This window comes from Pseudonaja textilis, chromosome 2 (assembly GCF_049901715.1).
Source record: "Pseudonaja textilis isolate UNSWEBS1 chromosome 2, rPseTex1.2, whole genome shotgun sequence".
Classification (NCBI taxonomy): Eukaryota; Metazoa; Chordata; class Lepidosauria; order Squamata; family Elapidae; genus Pseudonaja; species Pseudonaja textilis.
Genome location: NC_141991.1, coordinates 152,748,609 through 152,772,384, shown reverse-complemented (window position 1 = coordinate 152,772,384; position 23,776 = coordinate 152,748,609). Strand labels below are relative to the sequence as shown.

Genomic DNA, 23,776 nt, shown 5'->3' with positions numbered 1-23,776 from the left:
CATTTGAAAATTCTCTTCTTTTCTGCTTTTTCAAGCTCAGCTGTGCCATGCAAAGCAGCTGAGGTTGAAAAAGCAGGAAATAAAGAACAGCCAAGAGCACGGATGGGTGGTTGAGCCAAACAGATGACCAAAAGGTTGTCGCACCGAACCGGTTCAGTGTCTGCTATTCTTCAGAGCTACTGGTTCTATAGAACTGGGCTGAACCGGTAGCATTCCACCCCTGAAACACTTGCTAAGCAGCTGGCCATTAAGCGGGGACCACTTATATTTGGTTTGCCCATCACATGGCCACCTACCCTTCCCACCCCAATCACATGACCACCTAGCCACACCCAGCCAATCACGTGACCACAAAGCAACACCCAGTCAGCAAGCCACGCCCACCCAGTCACATGACCACCAAGACAAACCCACAAATTAGGCCATGCCCACAAAACCAGTTGGTAAGAAATTTGAATCCCACCCCTGAATGATAGGCTCATCAAAGAATCTGTCAATGTTTCTAATTGGAGGCAAGAAACTAAGTTAGAAATACAATTGTGGGTTGTGACTCAGAACTGTGGCTCTGCAAGCATCTATGCCATGCCAGTCACCTAATAGTAACTTATGGGGGAATGTCTCACAGGTGATATTATAATCAAGCCAAACTTTTTGGAGGATTGCTGTGAAGTGGACCCAAGCAAATGCCCTCCCCGTGACCTGGCTAGGAATCGCAACCATCTGCAACAACTCTGCAAAGAGGTCTTCCTAAGGATTGCTATGTCCAGCAGGTGCGTACTTGAGTATCAGCCAGGGTGGTCAGGGAGTTTTCTCTCTTGCCACCACTGTGGAGGCCAGGTTTGCTTTGTAGAAGGATTTCTGGGCTGCTGATTTCCCAAATGGCTGAATCAAAAGGGCCTGATCTAGGATCTTTGATGGCTCATCTAGCACACAGCCTATAGGCCCAAATGAACTAGAAAAATGGGCTGTTCTGCTAGGAATAGGTTTAGCAAGTAAAGTTAAGTATAATGAGTATACATTTGCAATTTACCCTTATCTTAGTTTAAGTAGCTCACCTTCATGTTGTGGCTCCGGGCTTGGATTCAGCTCCTGTGATTGATATGAGTTCAAGTGAAGAGGTCATGGCAGAACAATATGAGCCGGCCTGGCTTACTGATTGGACTGATAACCAGGATGAGGAGATGGACGTGACAAAGGACAACAGACCTGATGTATTAGAATTGTCAGGACCTTTGACCTCCTCTGGTTCCTTATCTGATCAACAGCCAGGAATGGCTGACAGGGAAGTTTTGAGAGAGTCTTCTAGTGGAGATGAGAACTTGGAAAATTTGTGGTTAAATGTAAAAAATAGAAGACGGTTGAAAAGGCAAAATCAGCTGGAGCGAATGAGAAGAGCAAGTCAGTAAATTAGCACGTTGCCTTAATGAGTATAAAAGGACACAGCTGGGCTGGTACATTTTGCCAGGAACAAAATAACTATTTGAGTGAAGACGTTACAGCAAAGAGCTCTGAGGCTGGAGATTTATTGCCAGGACTGGTTTGCCAGACAGAGTAAAGATTTATGCTGTGGTTTCTGCCAGCCGTTATCTTGTAAGACTTCTTTCCGTTTGATTTAATTGTGAAATGGCTGCTTTCTGTTTTGTTTGTTTGAATTTCGAAGGGGAGTCATAACACCTTCATGTGAGATTATATGAAAATGGCTTTACAGTAATAAGTTGAATTGGCTACAAGTGAGATCCTCAAATGTTTCTGAGCAAAGTCCCTAGGCTGGCTATAGGCAAATTGTGGTTGGTCACTCCATCCAGACCCAAGCATACTCTGAAACAGAATTCAATATATCCAGGCAAGGTTGTTTAGCCAGAAGATATGGCTGTAACAATTGTGTAGATCAGTGGTCACTAATATACCTTTAGGCCTTCTTTCAGCCTGTCATCTTTCTCTTTGCAGTTCCTTTCCAGCTGAGCTTAGCGAGATCTTCACAGCGTGGCAAGAGGAGTGCCAGTTGCGGGGGAAGGTGGACATTGGCCAGCGACTTGTCTCTGCTTCTCTATTCTTGCGCTTCCTTTGTCCAGCCATTATGTCCCCCAGCCTTTTTGGCCTCACACAGAAATATCCCGATGACACCACCTCCCGCACCCTCACGCTGGTGGCCAAGGTTATTCAGAATCTGGCTAATTTCACCACGTAAGTAACCATGTCCCTGGTTCGAAATTCTAGACACTTGACCTCAAATACAAACTAGTGCTACAAAAAAAGATAGGACAGATAGGACAGTGGCCCAGTGGTGGGATTCATATATTTTTTTACTACCGGTTCTGTGGGCATGGCTTGGTGGGCATGGCAGGGAAGGACACTGTAAAATCTCCAGTCAGAGGTGGTATTTGCCAGTTCTCTGGCAAAAACGTCCACTACCGGTTCTCCAGAACTGGTCAGAACCTGCTGAATACCACCTCTGCCCTGGGCATAGGGTTGGACTAGAAGACCTTTGAGTCCCTTCCAGCTTTTTGATTCTATGATTCTAGCCTGTTCTATAACAAGGAGTGCATTGATAATCAGAGCAATGACATTATATGCTTCTGTGAGCATATGCAGAAGGTGCAGAAGACAGAGCAGATTTTGAAAAGGCATCTGGGGGAAACAGACTTTCCAACTATGGAACCAGGGGTGGGATTCTACCAGTTCGCATCTATTCGCTAGAACCGGTTGTTAACATTCTAAGCAGTTCAGAGAACTGGTTGTTAGAAGAAATTACTGGCCTAATCCTGAAAGGAAGGCAGGAAGGAAACATTCTGGTGTTGCTTACAGAAACTGCCTCTCTGTTAACCCCTTTTACATTCTTGGCAGAACTAGACTTCCTGTCTCTGGAACCTCTCTGGAGTTTTTTTCCCCTCCTTTGCTGGTACTTTGTTTGTGTGGAATGACCATTCAAAGTTACAATGGTACTGAAAAAAGTGACTTACGACCATTTTTCACACTTACGACTGTTGCAACATCCCCACATTCATGAGAGGCCAGGCGAGGAGATGCGTGCCTCAATGTGAGTGATATTGAGTTGGCCACACCCAGCCAATAATATGACCACCAAGCCATGCCCACCACCTAAACCACACCCACAAAACTGGTTGTTAAAAAAATTGAATCCCACCCCTGTATGAAACAATGCAAAAATATGATTATTGTTTAATTTAATGTATAACATAGCAAAGTACAATTTTAAAAAATCCTCATAACTAATATCAGTCCAAGATGTCAGAAAAACACTTTTAAAGTGGGGATGTAGGGAAAAAAAATACAAGAAAAATGATAGTCCTATTTTAATGAATTGGCAATCAGGATTTTGAGGTCTCCTACCTTTTAATAATGATATAATGTACAATAATTTAAATCTGATTACCTGAATCTTTAACCATGCTAAAGTGTACTTAGCTCCATATGACTATGTTGGCATTGCAGTCATAATGATATTTTTTCTTCCAGGTAATTCAAATAGATAGCCATTATTGGTCTCCATTGTCCATGAGTTTCTCTGCTCTCTTTTAAATCTATACAATTGTAGATCACCTGCTACATCCACAATTGTAGGATTGCCCTTGCTTTGTCCTTGCTTTGGGAGTTTCCCATCAACCTCTGGTTGGCACAGCACAACATTAAAGATGTGCTGAATAGCTGGGATGTTTGTTTAATCTAGCTGGGTTCTTCTTAGACTTATAGTGGCCTTATGAGGAACAAGGTCGGGGGAGGGGGCAGTTCCAATTGTTTTCAGTCACAGAAACTATTACTTTTTTAAAAAATCCCAGAACTCCTAATCTAGAAAATAGTGCCTGTGATTTGTGTGTGTCTGTGTGTGTGAGAGAGTGAGAACGAGTCCTGTGTTTCCAATAGAATAGAACAGAACAGAATAGAATCAAATAGAACCTTCCAACCTTCCACTCGGCTTGCTTTCAGAAGTTGTGGCAGCTTCATTGCTGGAATCTTTCAGAAAGAGACTGGACTACCATCTGTCAAAAATGGTGTAGAGTCTATTTAGGGATGGGGGCGGGAGTTGGACTAGATGAGGACTACAGGGCCTCTTCCAACTCTGTTAATCTGTATCTTCTGTCTTTCTAGAGTCTCAACATCTTTTTTATAGTGTGGTAAACAAAACTGGATGCAGTACTCTAGGTGTGGCTTTATAAGGCTATATAGAGTAGTATTAGTACCTTATTTAATCTTGATTGTATCCCTCTGTTAAGGCAATTTAGGATTGCATTGGCTTTTTTGGCTACCACTGCATACTATTGGCTCATATTTAACTGGTTGTCCACTAAGACTCCAAGATGCCTGTCACAGTTACTACTATTAAGCCTGATTTCACCCAATCTATATGTATACTTTTGGTTTTTCTTGCCTAAGTGTAAGACTACTTTTCTCTACACTGAATTTCATTTTGTTAGCTAGGGCCAATGTTCAAGTCTGTCAAGATCCACCTGGATCTTAAGCCTATCATCTAGAGTGTTGGCTATCCCTGCCAGCTTAGTATCATCCATAAATTTGATAAGTTCCCTTTCTATTCCCTCATCTAAGTCGTTTATCATGAAGATATTGAAGAGTACTGGGCCTAAGATGGAACCTTGTGGTACCCTACTTCTTACTTCCCTCCATGTAGACATAGTACCATTAAGGATTACTCATTGAGTATGGTTTGTCAGCCAGTTAAGAATCCATCTGGTGGTGATGCTATCTATCCCACCTTTTTCTAGCTTACCAAGAAGTAAGTTGTGGTGTACTTTGTCGAATGCCTTGCTGAAATCTATTATGTCCACAGTGTTTCACTGGTCTACTAATTTAGTCACTGTGTTTTTTAAAATTATCTTTTCCAGTACCTTCCCTGGCTATTTGGTCTGTAGTTTCCTGGGTCTCTTCCCCTCCACCCCTTTGAAGATGGGAACCACATCATCTCTTTTCCAGTCCTCTCCTAGTTCCCCAGAGCTCCAGGATTTTTGAAAGATGTGGTACAGTGGTTCTGAGATGACATTTGCCAGCTCCTTCGGAATTCTGGGATGTAATTCCTCAGGTCCCAGTGATTTATATTCATTATGATCAGACAGATGTTCCATGGATGCCCCAGCTGCATTTGAATGGAATTCCCCACCCCACCCACCATGGAATCCTCAGGTTCTGCAAAACACAGCCTCAAAAACTGGGTTGTTGTTTAAATTTACTTTACTAATTAAGTATACAGAGATAAGTTGTTTAGACAATGATTCTATGGCAGGGCTGGGAACCAAACTGTTCTCAGCCCAGTTCCAGGACCATCATAATGCCTGGGGAAATGAGACAAAACATAGGTTCCTATGACCCTTTCTGCAAAAGCTTACCTGTATCCAAGACCTTCAAATATTATTATGGTATTTAAGGCTGGCTCTGGGGTGTCAAATCTAAGTATATATGATATTTTAGGTTTTGGCATCTATGCTGCAAGGCACCATCTACTCAAGAAAAGGCAGGAGTTAAGCTGAAAGAGCAGGGAAGACCTCATGGTGCAATTATTGGACCAGAAGGCAAGAGCTGAGCAGCTTTATATTAGCCAGTTGCACTCCATTGGCAGCCTGATACAGGGGAATCCATTGACTTCCCTGGTTCAGATTAAATGGATTGTCTCAGCAGGAATTGTATAAATCCTCCATCTGGCCAGTAGGACCAGTGGCAAAAGGAATGGATCTCTGAATTCAGGGCTCAGCCATACCTCTCTCCATTACAGTGACATGGTATTTCATTTCCCATAGGTTTGGGGAAAAGGAGGCCTATATGAGTTTCATGAATGAGTTTCTTCAGCACAACTGGTATACCATGAAATCATTTCTCAGCAGTGTTTCAAGCCCTGGTAGTACCATAGCATTGAGTGCCTATAATGACTCAATTGACCTGGCCCTGGAATTGTCCATCCTTCACTCCTTGCTCTGCAACATCTTCTCCACTCTGGAACAGGTATCGGCTACTCTTGAGGGGGGTGGTTGGGAGGGAATTCTCATGATAAACAAGCCTTCCCTCTAGTGGCAAGATGCCGCACAAACTGTTTTTGCCTCACATCCACAATGGTTAGACCTGTTCATATGCGGAAACAACCCAGAAACAGGTACTTCTGTGGACTTTTTACTTGAAAATGAAAAAATGAAAATTTGATTTTAGGTTTTGATGATTTTTGCTATTATAGAAATGGTTTAAAATAGTGGGAAGTACAAAGTTGAGGTTGTAATTTATTTGTATTTTGCTGCACTGTGTTAAGTCAGAAATCACTACCATTTTTTCTCTTTCTTTGCAATTTCTCTTTTTTTCTCAGTTCTCTAACATTTGTCTTTTTCTGTAATTTTTATCTTCTAGCGAAACTTAATAAAATCTATAAAATAAAAAGACAGAAACAGAAGAAAATTTAAGGCTCAAGCCACCAACTATTGTCTCAAATCAAAGTCTTCTGGCATTGGTTTTGAGCACTTGTTGTCTGCATGTTGCACATTAAGTGTACTCCATACACTAATTGCAACTGCAAATGAGATCAGAGGAAGGGAAAACAGAAGGCCCAATAGTATATTGGGAAAACACCAGATCAGCATTGAGTTACAGGGGATTCATACAATAGCCTTGGGACCTAAACTAACCTTTTCCAACCAGCCATGTCATGAGAATAGAGGATAACTGAAAATGAGCCCCTACAAGAAGTCTTCTCTATAGCCTTGGGACTGTTCCAGGACTTCCATTTCTCTTCTACCCAATGTGGTTCTTGAAGAGAGGATGATGGGTAGATGTGGGTAACTCTCCTCAACTGCCCTTTTCAGTGATGCTGACTCTGTTAGACCCTCTAAGACTTTTTTCAAGTATTTTTTTAAATGAACAGTTTACAGTCTTCCAGCTGGTAGACTGCCAAAGATGGTTCTTCTTCATCTGAGTAGGAGATCCATTTGCCATTAAAATCAACTGTGAAAAGAGGACTCTGCAATAAGGTTTGCAAGGGAGGGATGCAGACAAATTGTCCAAGACATCACATACTTTTTAAAGTATGCTCAAGTTGGTAGGTGTGAATTTAAATATACAGTATAAGAAATAAGTATAGGTGTAGATGTATAAATGCAAGGGATAGAAAATAGATCAGCCTTTGGCCAAACTGAAAGCAATTTCTATCATCAATCTGGCCAAGTTCTTTATGTAGACCCTTTCTATTCTTCTATTTAAAAGTGGACCCAGGAGAAACTGCAGCCTCTGCCAGCAATCCTCCAGGCCATCCAAGAGGGAACCCCTGTGCCTGTCTCCATTCTTCTTGGGCCTCACATGGAGGAGAGGTAATGAATGGCACCACCAAAGGTGACATGTGGTCCTTGGGGGTTGACAAGGAATGTTTTATCTCCTCTTTTTATCCCTTTGGGAAAGCGGTGCCCTTTAGCCTCCTTCAACTTTAGCCTCCTGCCCTATGGCCACCTTATAGCACTAATGGAGGATGGATCTTACTTATCACTTGTTCTGAACTGTTCCCCTGTGCACTTGTTAGCCCAACCTTTCAAACAAAAAAACAAAAACAAAAAACCACCCCATACAATCCAGTTGTATTCAAAGGTAGCCTAATTTTTTTCATCAGAAATGTGGTGTAATATCTGTAACATGTTTGGCAATTTGAAAGAAGGCAAATTCACTGCTCAAAGTACTTGTCTAATATCTGTCAGACCTGCCCCAGTCTGATCTCCTAGGAAGTAAAATCTCAACTCCATTTGGTTGAAGTGAAAAGGTACTTTAATGCTGATTGCATTAAAGTCAAGCGGAATCTAACATTCCCATGCACCAATACAGAACTAATCCTTTGGTCCTCCCTAGCCCTCCCCCGATAGTCCAACAAACAGTTTTCAAGATGGCTGCGCACATGGATGCTGTGGCTAACCGCTCCATCTTTCATGTATGGTGTGTATGATTCTCTGTGTGTTTTGGATCCTTTCCTTGATTCAATCCTGTGGGGCAAAGAGCATCTATAATCAGCAAGCCTTGTTACAAATTGGACTGAAATGTGAAAAGGCTATTACAGATGATTTTATACATTCTCATAATATACCAAAGGAGGCAGCTAGGCTCCTGGGGGAGCCATGGATCACTATCACTGTAGGAAGATGCGGAGAAAGAGGAACAGGAAGAGGAAGAGAGGATGCCGTGCTGGGGTTTTCTTTAGGCTGAGTAAGTTTCCACACAAGCCTTCAATTCCAAGTATATTTCTTACCAATGCAAGATCTCTGACTAACAAAATGGATGAATTACGGCTACAGACAAAATTCATCAAGAACTGCTATGTTTTGCTAATCACAGAAACTTGGCTTCATTCACTCATTCCAGATGCAGCTGTTGAGCTAGAAAGCTACATAGCTCACTGGCAGGACAGGAGTAGAGATTCTGACAAGATCAAAGGAGGAGGTTTAAGCCTTTATGTGAACAAAAGCTGGTGTATCAATACAAAGACTGTAGACAGCCACTGCTCCATGGATCTGGAGTATATGACTCTTAAATGTAGACCCATATATCTTCTGCGGGAATTCAGCATGGTTTTGATTACTGCAGTCGATGTCCCACCTGATGCCAATACTACCATAGCTTTGGGATTCTTGTATAACATTGTTAGTAATCAGCAGAATAAATATCCTGATGCTGTGCATATAATAGTGGGGGACTTTAATCAAGTTGATTTAAAAGAAGTACTCCCTAAATTCTATCAGCATGTTAAGTGTGCTACTAGAGGAGAAAACATATTGGACAAAGTATATACCAACATCAAACATGGCTATAAGGTTATACAATTACCACATTTGGGACAATCAGACCATATGTCACTGCTTTTAGCACCAGCGTACATCCCTCTTAGGAGACGGGCTCTGCCTATAATAAAGACAGTGAAATCTTGGCCAGAAGATGCTTCCCAACAACTTCAGGATTGTTTTGAGAACACAAATTGGGACATCTTTTACCACCCTGACTTAGAGATGCATACTGCAACTGTTCTGTGCTATATCAAACACTGCACAGATACTATCACTGTGGATAAACCTATTAGGATCTATCCCAATCAGAAACCCTGGATGACCAAGGAAGTCCAGCACCTCTTGTGTGACAGGATCAAGGCCTTTAGGTCCGGTGATGGGACAAGATATAGTGTCGCCAGAGCTAATCTGAAGAAAGGTATTCGGAAGGCCAAGACTGATTATAAGAGGAAGATTGAGGATAATTTTTTTTTGAATTTTTTAAATTAATTTTCAATAAACAAACATACACAAACAAAACACAAAACATGAAAACATAAAACTTCTTTTTGGAAAGCGGCTTAGTCCCGGGTTACATCTTTTGGTACAGACATAAATCAAGTTCATGCTCACTTTATATACCATTTCATATCTTATTTACCATTCTATTTTTTCTATATGGCTTCTCCCCTCTTTTCACTCTCTTAATTCTATTTTATTTATTTCATCTCAATTTAAATCATTGTGCTTATATCTTTTGTCCGTTCTATTTCAATTATCTATTCTTTTCTCATTAACATAATATTTCTCCTGTAATCACTGATTGAAGTATGACGCCTTTATATCTTTCCCCTAAAATTAACACTTAAAATAATATATAATTTTCGTTCTGATTCTGCTTAGCACATTCTAAGGCTACATACTACATTTTAAAATAGAAAAATGATAAATTTATAATATAATTAAAACAATAATCCATAACAGGTTAAACTCTATCATTAAGTCTTAAGCATTTTACACATTCCCTTTAATATTTTATAGTGTTCCAGTTTTCTAACATTGTTTCAAATACAAATAGAACAATACAGTACTTTTGCAGAATCTCTTTTTTAATTATGTTTTTACCCATTATCTCTGAAAAAAATCTGTTTCTTTACACCTTGTTTCAAACATTTATAACTTCTTTTCCCTTTTAGCCTTCCTCTCTTCTCCGATCTAGCCTTTTTACCCTCCCATCTCTTGATCTCCACCCTCTTAATCTCCACTCTCTTCTGTATTTCTCTTTTATGTTGCTTCCTGACATTGTATTGGTTTTTCACCTTATTTTCCCCTTTTTTGGTTGTTTTTTTAAGTCTTAAATTCTGCATTCTCTTTTCCCTCTTTCCCTTTTCTTCCCCAGCTAAAGTTGTTTGTTCATTAAAGATGGCTTCTTCTTCATCCCAACCTTTTTGTTCTTGTAGTTTCTGATAGGTAGAAATCGCCATTTCTAAAAAATGAAAAACAGTTCCAGAAGAGCCCTTCCCTTCTTGTTCCTCTTCTTTTAGCTTTTTAAATTCCATTTTCAATTCTTCAACAGATAATGCCATTGTGAAAAATTTTTAAACAACCCAAAAGTTTTTAGTCTTTCAAATAATAATTTCCAAAAGTCCCAAAGTCACCAAGCAATCCAAATAGACACCAGCTGTTTCATTTAGCACTTTCTTCTTTTTAAACTTTCTCTTCCTGGGATACAGTTCAATTGTAAAGTTCCAAAGGATATCTTTTAGAAGTCTTATTACTGTTATAAGCTCCAAGCAGCCTCCTCCAGTAAAATCTTAATATTAATTCTGTACCTCTCCCTTCCCACTTATAGCAAAAAAAATTTTTTTTTTAATTCCAATGTTCAGAAATCTTTAATGTCCCCTTGGCTTTAATTTTCAAATTTAATTACCTTGATGCCAAAACGGGTTTTTCCAATTTCCATCTGCTATTTCCATAGGGAAGGAGAGTGAGAAAAAAAACCTTTCCCTTTTAACTTTCTTCCGCCGCTTTTTACTACCTTCTTTGGGAACAATGTATCTTTAATGAAGTCAAGTTTCCAGGGTGTTTAAATGTTATTTGTTATCCCAGTTCAGCCAAAAACTTTCACTTTCTCAGCTTCCTCCTGCACATTCTTTGTGGCGGCCATTACTGACCACCGCTCCACCACTTTTGGAAAAGGGAGTAAAGCCAGCTGAGGAGGGGGATTGTGATTCCCCTGGACCCCTGCTGGCTCTCCCCTATCTTCAGTCACCTCTACGGGGTGACAATTAACCCCCAAATCCGGCTGGATCGGGGGCACTCCAGCGGCGAGCGCAGCAGGAACTGTGCATGATCACGGATTCCTGCCACCACTGAAGCCTTGCAAACCGGAACTCGTCAAGGATAATTTTTATAGCAATAACATGAGGCAGCTGTGGCGAGGGAGTCAACAAATTACAAACCATCAACCGACCAATGTCATACCTGCTGAGGGGATGCTTCATTGGCAGAGGAACTGAATCATTTCTTTGCTCGCTTTGAAGTGGAGACATCAGAGAGAGATAAAATACAACCACCAGCCAATTGCAGCCCCACCTCAGGTGGAGGAACAGGAGGTGAGGAGCATTCTGAGGGCTGTAGCTCCTAGAAAGGCTGCCAGTCCTGACGGTATCTCTGGCCAAGTGCTTAAAGACTGTGCTGATCCGTTGGCTGGAGTCTTCACCAGGATCTTCAATCAGTCTTTATCCCAGTCCACTATTCCATCTTGTTTGAAGGCTTCCACCATTGTTCTGCTGGCAAAGAAGTTCCCTATCAATAACCTCAATGATAACAGACCAGTGGCGCTCACTCCTATAATCATGAAGTGCTTTGAGAAATTAGTCTGCTGGCACATCATTTCTGGTCTTCCACATACACTTGATAAGCACCAGTTTGCATACAGAAAAAAATAGATCTACAGAGGATGCTTTTGCCATCACTCTTCACACTGCTCTGACTCATCTAGAATAGCGGGGGGGGGGCTATGTGAGGATGCTTTTTGTGGATTTTAGTTCTGCATTTAACACAATTCTTCCACATAGACTAGTGTCTAAACTTCTGGACCTTGAGCTTTCTAATTCAATCTGCCTTTGGATTATAGATTTCCTGTCTGGCCGCTCACAGAGGGTCAGATTAGGTAATCATACTTCTTCCGCCCTTATTCTTAACACTGGTACACCACAGGGTTACGTGTTGAGTCCTTTACTCTATACTCTTTATGTGCATGACTGCATTCCCACTCACGCTAGTAATACTATTGCTAAATTTGCAGATAATACAACACTGGTGGGACTTATCTCTGGGGGGATGAGTCTGCCTACCGAGATGAGGTGGACCAGTTGCTTTCATGGTGTGGAGACAATAACACCAATAAGACCAAGGAGCTTATAGTGGATTATAGAAGGAACAGATCAGACATCCAGCCCTTGCTTATCAATGGAGACTGAGTGGAGCAAGTGGCCAGTGTTAAGTTTCTGGGTGTTACCATAAAAGAGGACCTCACCTGGGGTGCTCACATTGCAGCACTGGTCAAAAGGGCCCAGCAGAGATTATACTATCTGAGACTTCTCAGAAAACAACAACTGAATGAAAAACTGCTGGTGACCTTCTACTGCTGCACCACAGAGAACATTTTAACTTACTGCACCTCTGTATGGTTTGCCAATTGCACAGTGGCAGATAGGAAAGCACTCCAGAGGGTTAATGTGATTGCCCAGAAGATCATTGGTTGCCCTCTCCCCTCTTTGGAACAACTTTATAGCTCCCGCTGCCTTAAGAAAGTTCAAAACATTCTCGACTTCTGGTTTGAAGGGCTTCGGCAACAGACAGAAATCTGCGATCGTGTGTGGTTTCTGTCTGTGCTCGCCGCTGGAGCGCCCCAAGCCGGCTGGTTTCAGGGCTAAGTCACCCCGTAGAGGTGGTGAAGAGGGGGGAGACCGCCAGAAGGGTCGAGGAGAGCCGCATCTCTCCTCCTCAGCTGGCCATTACTCCCTTTCCTGAAGGCGGTTGCAGCGGTGATCAGAAATGGCCACCACAAAGAAGAACTTGACCGGAAAAGAACAGGCAGGAGGAAGATAAGAAGTGAAAGTTTTGGCTGACCGGGTTAAATTGTAAAAGCAACAACCAAGGTACCCTGGAATTTAAATTTACAAAAAATAACATCGCTCCCAAAGAAGAGTTGGAAGCAGCGAAGGAAAGTGAAAAGGGAAAGGTTTGGCTTTTTTTTCTTCTCTCTCCTTCCCTATACTGACAACTAAGAGACTTAAATAAGAAATCAGAAAAATCCATTTTGGCATCAATAGGCAATTACGCTGAAAATAAAACAAAATGCCAAAGGGATAATAAAGATTTCTGGACATTAAAAACTTTCTTTTTCATAAGCAGGAAGGGAGAGAAAAAAAATAAGGGCAGGATCTGGAACAGGGCGGAGACTGCCTGGAATTAAAAAGAATCTACAGTAAAACTTCAACAAGACTTCTAAAAGATACATTTTAACTGAAACTTTGCAACTAAATAGTAACCCCAGGAAGAGAAAGTGAAAAAAAAGAGCAAAAAAGAAACAGCTTGCGTGTATTTGGATTATTTGGTGATCTTTGGATTTTTGGTTATTATATTTGAATGACTAAAATCAATCGGGTGGTTGTTTAAAAATTTATACAATGGCACCACTTCTGGATGAATTGAAAATGGAACTTAAAAAGTACAAAGAAGATGCACAAGAAGGGAAGGGTTCTTTTGGCTTCGTTTTTCAATTCTTAGAAATGGAGATGTGGAACTATGAGAAACAACAGGAAAAGACTGCAAAACAAGAAGACTGGGACAAAGAAGAAGCCATCTTTAATGAACAAGCTATTTTATGTGGGGAAGAAAAAGGAAAGGGGGGAAAGAGAATGGAGAATTTAAGACTTAAAAAAACAACCAAAGAAAAGAAAAATAATTTGAAAAATAAGTATAATACTGGAAAGCAACAGAAGAGGAGAATACAGAAGAGAGAAATAGAGGTAGAGAGACAAGGGGGTAAAAATGAATATTAATATTAATGATAGAATTGGATTGGAATGGAATGTTGTTTTAATTATATACATTTATATTTTTTTTCTTTTTTTTAAGAATACAATGTGTATTTTAAGAATGTACCAAGCAGAATCCGAATGGAAGTTATGTATTATATTGAATGTTACAACTTTAGGGAAAAGATATAAAGGCGTCATACTCCAATCAGTAACTACAGGAAAAATTTTGTTTAATGAGAAAAGATAATAGATAATTGAAACAGGACAGACAAAAAATATAAATACAATGATTTGAATTGAGATGAGATAATTAAAATAAAATTGAAAAAATTAAAAGGGGAGAAGCTATGTAGAAAATGTAAAATAGTAATAAGATATGGAATAGAATATAAAAATGAGCATGAACCTGAATTTGTGTCTGTACGAAGAAATGTAACCCGGGATTACGCTACTTTCAAAAAAGATGTTTTATTTGTATTTTTTTTTCTCTTTGTGAAAACTCAAATAAAATTTACAAAAAAAAAAAGGAAATTCAAAACATTCTCAATGATCCATCTCATTCTGGGAACCCATTTTTGGAACTATTACCATCTGGCAGACGGTACAGAATAATAAAAACAAAGACAACTAGGCTGAAAAACAGCTTCTATCCCAGGGCAGTAGCTCTTTTGAATTTTGCTGTATAGTGCAGTGTTGGTGTGGTGTCGGGGGCTTTCGGTTCAATGTGTGAAGGGTGAAGGATGTGTGTTTTTGTTTATTTTCATGGTCAAGGTCATGATGTGCACTGAAGATGGTGTTTGATTTCGTTGTACGAGGTGCAATGACAATAAATTAAACTAAATTAAAGTAAACTTTATGTAGCTAATCTGTGTTAGGAATACAAGTCACCTAACAGGTATTTGGGTTAGAAATATATAAACCAGGATAAACATTTTAAAACTGTATCTTTAAGAAAATGTAAAACTGTAATTAGGTGTGGTTTCTCAAACGGCCATAAGATGGAGCCAGAGACCTGGGTTGTTTAGTCTGAGTCTCAGAAGAGAGCGTGAGTGTATCTCTGTTTCCTTCTGTTGGAAAGTATTGCTGTTCCTCCATTTTTTCCTAATTGACTGATTTTGCTGGATTTAATGTAAGTCTGTTACTGAACTGTTTTTGACACTGGACTTTGTTACTGGATTATCCCTGGATTGAAAACTGACTGATTTACTTGTGAATGACTTTGGATTGCTTATTTTGGATTTTGCTTTAAACCTTTCTGGAAGTAAAAACCTACATTTAATGTACAGTGTATCTGTGTGTATTTTGGTTTATCACAATATTGATTATGGAAGTATTTGAGGAGTTTGGCTGCTTTAAGCTGCTTAACCCATTCAGTTTTGGAGGGAGGAAAATCTTTCCATGCAACTAAATACTGGAGTTTTCCTTGGTTTTTATGGGAATCAAAAATGTCCTTAATTTCAAAATGTTGTTCCACCTCAATCACGAGTGGCTCAGATGCCAGAGGCAGCACTGGGTGCAGAGGGGACAGATTTTCCAACTTTAGTACACTACAATGGAAAATTGGGTGAATGTGCCTAAGGGATTTCAGCAGTTTAAGTTCAACTGTGACTGGGTTCATGATCCTTTTGATGGGGAAAGTGTCCATGTATTTAGGTTCCAGTTTTTTGGAAGGCTGTCTGGACTGCAGGTATTTTGTGGAGAGGAGATCCGGTTCCCTATTTTAAAGTCTTTTGGCTTTTTCCATTTTTTATCTGCATGTTTTTTATAAGTCTCTCTTGCTTCCTCCAATGGTTTTCTGACCACCAGCCAGGAATTATTCAGCTGAGCAACCCAGTCCTTTAACAAAATAATGCAGTGGGAGTGGAGGGTGGGTGCGTGTGGTCTCCAGGTTGACCACAATTGCAGATTCTGCTTAATGTCGGACCAGCCGCAGTGTGATCCCTTAGGGAAGTAAAATATCAAGTCCATTTGGTTGAAGTGAAAAGGCACTTTTAGTAAGAGATGCTGATTGCATTAGAGTCAAGTGGCATCTAAAGTTCCTGCGCACCAATACAGAACTAATCCTTTGGTCCTCCCTAGACCTCCCCCGATGGTCCATCCATGTGTAGCCAATCTGGCACTGCCAAGAACCAGATTCCAAACCGCTCTGTTCTTCCTCAACTGTCAGTCCACCCTCCCAATTTTCCATCATAAAGGTATACAGCTTTATTGCCCATTTGTTCCCTCCGCCCTTCCCTGATTGATGGCAAAATGCTAGCAAGGCACCAAGCTGAAGGTGGTGGATGTGACAACATCTATTCCCACCCCATCACATGTGAAGGAGAGTGATAGGTTAGCTGTTTTTCCTGCTGGCAGGCAACATGTGGAGAGAGGGTAAATAAAACGGGGGGAGCCATCATTTCCTTTCCTTAATTGTACATATTGAAACTATAAAGATAAGACCCCTCTTGAACCTGATTACTGTAGCAGAATGGGATTTTGCTGGCAGGATAGCAGATTTTATGATGGCATATTTTTCTGCCAGCTAAAGGACTAGTGGGTTGCAGGGTTGCACTTTCCTGTGGGCAGCTGCCTGTGTCCATAATTTAAGAGCACACAGAAATTGCCCTAAAAGTACTCTGGGTTAAGAAAATGGGATGGAGAAACCATTATGCAGAATGTGAGAAGTTATGCATCAAAACATAAGGATGTGTAGATGTGGATCAAGTTAATTAAATAACCCAGACAACATCATGTTTATTAAGTGCTAACAAAATGTAAACAACAGGAAATCATTTTTTTTTAAATGTAAGGATGTGTAGGTGTGAGCCAAATTTGGGTCTGAAGCCAAATTTGGAATTGAGATTGTCAGCATTCCTCTGAATTACTATGTCTTTTGCACAGCTGATTCCTCATTCTTTGTGTTTCAGGCACACTGAGAAACAGAAACTAGGGTTTGTGCCCCCACGGGATCTGGGCAAGTATAGTCCCCTGATCAAGAGCCAGTCTATGACCAGCATCCAAAAGAACAGAAGCAAAGAAGAAGCCCTGACCCCTTTGCATCAAACCAAAAACAGGAGCAAAGTGCAGCGTACTCAGAGTGTCCCAACCCAGACTAAGGCATCTCGACGTCTCCAAAAGCAGAGTAGCATAGAGCAAGTGGTTGACAGCCAGGACAGCAACTCTCAACCTTATGACTCCTCTCCATGCAATGGTGGCAGCCACAAGGCATCTCAGGTAAGCAGAGTTTAGGAGAGGTTTGCTCAACTACTATATTAAAATGTGGTCTTGATGGCTCACAACTCCCTTTCATCCAGTTTCAATTTCATGGAAAGCTGTTATAACAGAAAGGAAAATCTTTTCCATAAGGAGGCCAGGCAGCCCCTCCCTTCCCCCCCTCCCTCCCACCCTCCAATTCAACAGTGAACACATGTTCAAGACCACCATTCAGACTTTCTCAACATTTCTTCATCTGAGCTCTAAAACCTGGGAGGTTTTCTTATCATCCTCCTTGTTTTTCAGCATGGAGGCTCTATTTAAAGGACATTTTGTATTGCAGGTGGATTAAAGTATTTCCATGTCTCTGTAATTAGTCTCTGATTCTTGGTCTCTTCAAACTCACCAAATAATGTTCTTCTGCTTTAGGGATGCTCAAAGCTCCACCCATCTGTATCGCTGCCTCAGAAACCATCAGTCCCTTGGTTACGACATTCAGAGGATGCATCAGCAATGCAAAATTGCCTATACTCCATGCAACCCCTGGAACAGGTATAGGAGGAATGTCCTAGAGGAGTACCAACCTGCTTAGTTTTCTGTTAATCTATTCCTAATTAAAAATCCACCGGGGAAAAAAATGATGGAAAAGAATGCATGCATCTAGCAAAATTAACTTTTTAAAAAGTGATATCATTCCATAAATATAATGAATGACTACTATTTATTTATTTATTTATTTATTTATCCAATTGATATAGCCACCCATCTCACCAATATTATTCTTAGTGACTTATCTTCATTGGGGATGCTTGGTCAATGAGCCTTAGATTTGACAGCCACTTAAACTTAAAGAAGTTTAAGAAATGGAAATCTGTTGCATGTTAATTTTCCTGAAAGAGACTGCACCAGCCTAAGATACAGTTCTCCTGCTTTGGGGATCACACTTTTAGCTGTTTACATTTCCCAGTTCTTCACATATTTTTCTGTTGTTAGGAATCATAGCAATAACAAACTTATGTCCAAGCATAGCGAGAGAGAGCCATTCTAATTTACTAGGGAAACTTCACACAAAGCAATGTCTAGAATGTAACCCTGCAAATCTTTCCTTTAACTGGGGGAAGATGAGTCTAGGAAAGAAAATCCACAAAGCTGCAATTTTATAGTGGGTCAACACAGTCTAAATATGTAGCTCCAGCAAAATGTATTACTGAAGTTATCTTGTCAACTGAATCCAGTACTTCTCAAGACTTAAGACATAATTGCAGTCTTCCCCAATTATGATGAGAAGAGACTAAAGCATCCTCTTATCCAGCTTTTCTCTGTTCCTGCATAGTTTCCCCTCATTCTCTTAATCTTGAGCCCTTGCACAGTCTTGAGTCCAGGGGTGCTCTAAGCTTCATTACTGACCCTACCCTCTGCCCCCCTCCCTAGTATGCAAGGCAGATGGAAGTGCTACAAATGAAGCTGAGTTCAGCCAGAGACAAGCAGCAGCTCCTGGAGGATCAGGTGAAGTCATTGTCTGCCCAGAATCAAGCACTGCTGCAGGAACAGGCCAGATTTCAAGAACGAGAAGAGATTCTTGGCAAGAGGCTAGAGGAGACAGAACTTTGCTTGGTACAACTCAGCAGCAGGTAGGAGAAGCCAGTAACAGGACGCAGAGGCACATGCTGTCAAATGTGGTGGGGGTGGCGGGACTGCTATCCCCAATAGGAATTTTCATTCCATTCAATGTCTAAGTTCCTGTTTATTAGGCAATGCAAATCCCATGGCAGGGGATAAGGAAGAGAACAATCCAAGTTTCCTGTTCCAGGAATCCAGCAGGGCATCATTGGGACCCAATCCATTTATGCCAAAGAGCCTAGCAGGAAGTAAAAAGCCGTTGGGGCTGATGAAGTGAAGTAAGCATCTATGGACTGATCTTTCCTGGCATTTCCCATGGCAAGGCCAGCAGGTCTGAGCTACAATCTACTGCTGAAGTCTTCTGCTGGGCTGAAGAACAAACAAACAGGGCAGTACAATCTTTGAAGTGGAAAACACAGTTCGATGAAGTATCTAATTGGCTGTGCCACTGAGAATAATTCTTAAATAGACTGAACATCTGGAAAGTTTCAGATTGTGGAAAAGGTATCATTTACACAGAAAGTGAAAAGGCTAATGTGAACTTCTCTTTGTTATTCTAACTTTGATTTGCTATCAGTTTGCTTTTTTATTCTGTCTTTTATCATCCCTTAAATTGTTGCCAAGGGAATCTTGAGGGTCAATGGATAACTAGCAGGGAATGGGGAGAAGTGTTGAAACTACAACCAATCTGTGGTGAGATCTGAAGGAGACTTGACTGCTGTGTTTTTCCAGGGTGTCCTGCATAGAGGCCAGCTGGAAGAAGGATCATGAAAAGCTGCAAGTGAGTGAGGAGAAGGCCAAACAACTGGTAAGATCCCACCAGAGGCAATGTGTATCAAATGAGATCCAATCTATGTAAAGGCCATTGTGTAAATAACAGAAAGACAGTTCTGAATTATGAACAATAGGCAGAAAAACCAACACAGAGCTAGCTAAGATCCCACCTGGATGGCAGCATTGGGGAAGCGGAGGTGTCAGTAGTTGGCAGTTAGGGCAAACAATGCAAACCCCACCCCTTTTGTACGTGCATTGACACTGCATGCAGATACAGAAGGGGTGGGGTTTGCACCGTGGCATCCACCCTGTTGCTTCATTTGACCGTTTACTGTCAGATGCCATTATGCATTCCAGGGAGAACTTCAATAGGACAATGCTTCTTGTGCCTGAGTTTATACTTGACTTCTTCATATCATGCACTACTAAGCCTTTTATGGTCACAGAGGTGGCAACCCTATTTCCTGGGGATTAGGGTTGGGGCTAGGGTCTAAATTTGCTTTAGATTAAGAAATGGTGTAGCATGACTGACTCTCTCAAGCATGTGTCTTGTAGGATTTGCAGTTCTCCACAATGGAAAGGGACCATGACCAGCTTTTCTGTACTGTTAGCCAGATGCTGGGGTATCGAGATAACCAATCACATTACGGCAACAACTCTCAGGGCTTGTGTGGATAATAAGACTGAGAATGGGAAAGCCATGTTTCCCACACAGCTCTTGTATGGAATCCAGAGAAGTCAAGAGGATGGGAAAACATGCCTTCCACTAATAAGGACAGCATCATGTTAAAAGTTCTCAACAGTATTCAGCCATTGCTGCAGCTTCCAATCCATGTCTACCTGAATACATATTCCATCCTCCAGCTTAAAGATACCCCATTTACTGTTTTCTGGGTACATATGCTCACTGCAGAGCTGCCTTGGCTTGAAAATGTTTTCCCTGAGAAAATGGAAGAATATCTCCCTTCCAGATCATTCCCAACCTATGGATGAAGAGACTCCAGAACTTGGAAATATGTGGCTCTTCCAGTTGGCTATATGACTCTATATATCCATAGTTGTTGGTACTATGGCTGCCAGAAAGGCCAGACACCTTTATTGTGCACTTCTTTTCAGTGCTTGTGGCTTGGTCAGGGAAATAGTTTTCCCTTACCTCTAATAGGCCAAATGAGGGCTTTCAGTGAGTTGATAATTCTGTTGCTATGTAGGTTTCTTTAATGTAGCTTTGATCTTTCCTTTCCTCCCCACTTCCTTCTCCCCCAGCATACTCTTTTGTGAAAGTGAATACTTCAATCCCAAAGCCCCAAGTGTTAGTGGTTTACAGTTGAGAATGAGGTGGGGGAGGAGGACTTTCCCTTCTGTACAGTCAGGTGGTTTCAGGCGCTGGGGGGGACTGATGTTCCTTTGCATGCTACTTCCTTCTCAGCTGCTTGGAACTGAAGGAAGAGGTGCAACCCTGCTAACCATTTCTCCTGTCCTGCAGGGTGCTGCAAGATAAGGCAAGTGTGTGCTGTAAAGGATGCACTTTCCATTGTTGTGCTCTGTATCAAGCAGGGGTGATGAAAGTGACACACTACGAGGGTAAAAACAGAAAACTTACAGCAACCTGTGCAATTTTTCCTGAAGCAGCTTTAGCAATAGTTGGATGAAGAGATGCCTTCCCTAGGTCTTGTCAAGTTCACCATCTCTTACCAGCCCAACTCCCCACATGCTTTTCTCTTGCATGGATCGTTGGTCAAAGTATATTACCAGCTTGCAGTCTAGAGCTCTGTTCTGCTGCTAATGGGTTCCACCTCTCCAAATAGCCCAATAAACCACCTGAAAAACAACACTACCAGCCTCCATCCTGAGGTTTGGTGAAAGGCAGATTCTGGTGCAGTGACTGTTCCACCAGCATATATTCCACCGGTAGTGAGGAAGCTCATCACGTGTGGCTGTGCAGACAAGACCTGTGATTGCATCCCTGTTTTTGTTGTCTAAGGGCATATATAGTCTGCAGTATAAAGGGCAGTCTTGCAAATTTTAGGCAATAATTGCTTCTATGCCCAGAAAAATCTCAAGCAAACACGAAAGAGAGTGTCCTGTGGGCTATTTTTTTTTCTTGCTTTATCTCTAAAAGGTGCAAAGAGCTGCCTTTTTCCACAGAAATTCTGTCAATTTCTTTATCCTGCCTTTGAAGCCCACCTGAGCCAGGTGATGTGAGGAGTGGGGCTTAATGAAATGGCATTACCTACCCTGGGATGCCCAGTACCTGTTGTTATGGTCTGCCACCATCCTGCTGCACCATGCACCAAAGAAGAAGGCTCTTCACCCATCCCAAGCGGGCTGATCACCTGGTTGATGCATATGGCCAGCTGACCCCAGGGCAAGTATAACCATTTCTGAGAGCATGAATGCATCGTGTTGTGTTCCCTCTACTCACTTTCCTCTAGGAAAGCCACCTCCACCCGTTCTTTTTCTGCTATGTGTCACAAAGTAGCCTTTTTTCACTTGTGCTGGTTCAAGAGATGCTACCTGCTGTGCTTCATTTCATTCTTGTCAAAGCGTCCTGCCCATTTAACTCCTGGGCACAGAGCAAGAACACCTCATCCCCTGGTCACTGTCCTCCATGACAGTGCTTTCATAATGGTGCCATTGGTATGGAGAAATTTTTGGGTTTTTTAAATAGTATATTGATGAAAAAATAAAATGCCAGCTTTTTTGTTTATCTGCTTTTAATCAGATGAAATTGACCGTCTTTCTGCCCTTTCCCCTCCAAACCCCACAGCCTTTTCTTTTTCTTAAAAAATTTCCCGCATTGGATTTCTTCAATCAGACTGTGGGAATACCAGATGGCCATGACCAAAATAGAGGAAGGGGTCTGAAATCCCCAGAAAGGGATTTCCTAAGCCACCTTTAGTTCCACCTGGTTTACTCATGGGAAAAAAGCAGCTCAATGATGCAGTGCAGAAAAGCCCTGAGATGGCATACTGTACAAATGGTATCAGCATAGAAAATTATGAAAAAATTGATTTGGTTCTTATAATTTCAGAGAGATAGAACAGAAAGTTTACAGCAAAATATGGGCTGAAATAGGATTCAGATTGTTGTTGTTTTTTTAAAGAATTTTTTATTTTAGACAAACATACACAAACAAAACATAAAGCACAAAACCATCCTCACTTATAGCTTGTATAAATTCTCGTATTATCAATCTAGCATATATGTATACATTATTATCATTGTTAATCATTTATTTGACTATAAGTATTATTCCATCATTTTATGTGAGCTATTCAAAGTTTTTAAATTAATTTATATTATAACATTCATTACATCATCTTAAATCCATCCAATAGTAGTACATCTTTATATTATATTCTGTATAATTCTATTATCCTTGTATTGTAAAATTCGCTAACATATTTCATTTCCATATTTTTTTCTCTAACCATTTATTAAAATAAATCCCATACCTCAGGGGTGGGATTCAAAATTTTTAACAACCAGTTCTGTGGGCATGGTGGGTGTGACTTGATGGTCATATTATTGGCTGCGTGTGGCCAACTCAATATCACTCACATCGAGGCACACATCTCCTCGCCTGGCCTCTCATGACTGTGGAGATGCTGCAACAGTCATAAGTATGAAAAATGGTCATAAGTCACTTTTTTCAGTGCCACTGTAACTTTGAATGGTCACTCCACACAAGCCAAGTACCAACAAAGGAGGGGGGAAAAACTCCAGAGAAGTTCCAGGGACAGGAAGTCTAATCCTGCCAAGAATGTAAAAAGGGTTAACTGAGAGACAGTTTCTGTAAGCAACACCAGAATGTTTCCTTCCTGCCTTCCTTACAGGATTAGGCCAGTAATTTCTTCTAACAACCAGTCCTCCGAACTGCTTAGCATGTTAACAACCGGTTCTAGCGAATAGGTGTGAATGGGTAGAATCCCACCCCTGCCATACCTTATAAAATTGTTTATCTTCTTGTTCTCTAATTTCAAATGTCAATTTACTCATTTTGGCACATTCCATTATTTTCTTGATAACTTCCTTCTGCATTGGTATTTTCTCATTTTTCCAATTTTTAGCAAATACAATTCTAGCCGCTGTTAATGCATTTGCAATCAAGTATTTCAATTCTCTACTGTATATTTCCAGTAAAATCCCCAATAAAAATATATCTGGTTTAAAGTCTATATGTTTTTTTTGTCATTTTTCCCAAATGTGTGGATTTTAGTCCAGTATCTTTTAGCTTCTGCACACGTCCACCACATATGGTAATATGAACCTGGTATCTGATGACATTTCCAACATTTTTCAGATTTATTCTTAAACATTCTTGCTATTCTCGTCGGGGGATAGGTGCTACCTGTAAAAGATCTTATACAAATTTTCTTTATATACTGTTGA

General features: G+C 40.8%; 1 protein-coding gene across 1 annotated transcript in view; it reads left to right on the top strand.

Moving 5' to 3' along the window:
* RASAL3 (RAS protein activator like 3) overlaps positions 1–23,560 on the top strand; it is a 55,930-nt gene extending 32,370 nt beyond the window's left edge. Inside the window, exons 11-19 of the mRNA XM_026716805.2 lie at positions 626–770; positions 1,948–2,184; positions 5,766–5,967; positions 7,210–7,313; positions 16,705–17,011; positions 17,420–17,542; positions 18,422–18,621; positions 19,343–19,418; positions 19,940–23,560. Of these exons, the coding sequence (XP_026572590.1) occupies positions 626–770; positions 1,948–2,184; positions 5,766–5,967; positions 7,210–7,313; positions 16,705–17,011; positions 17,420–17,542; positions 18,422–18,621; positions 19,343–19,418; positions 19,940–20,062 (1,517 nt within the window). The 3' untranslated portion in view covers positions 20,063–23,560. The remainder of the gene's footprint in view (positions 1–625; positions 771–1,947; positions 2,185–5,765; positions 5,968–7,209; positions 7,314–16,704; positions 17,012–17,419; positions 17,543–18,421; positions 18,622–19,342; positions 19,419–19,939) is intronic.
* The last annotated feature ends 216 nt before the right edge of the window (positions 23,561–23,776 follow it).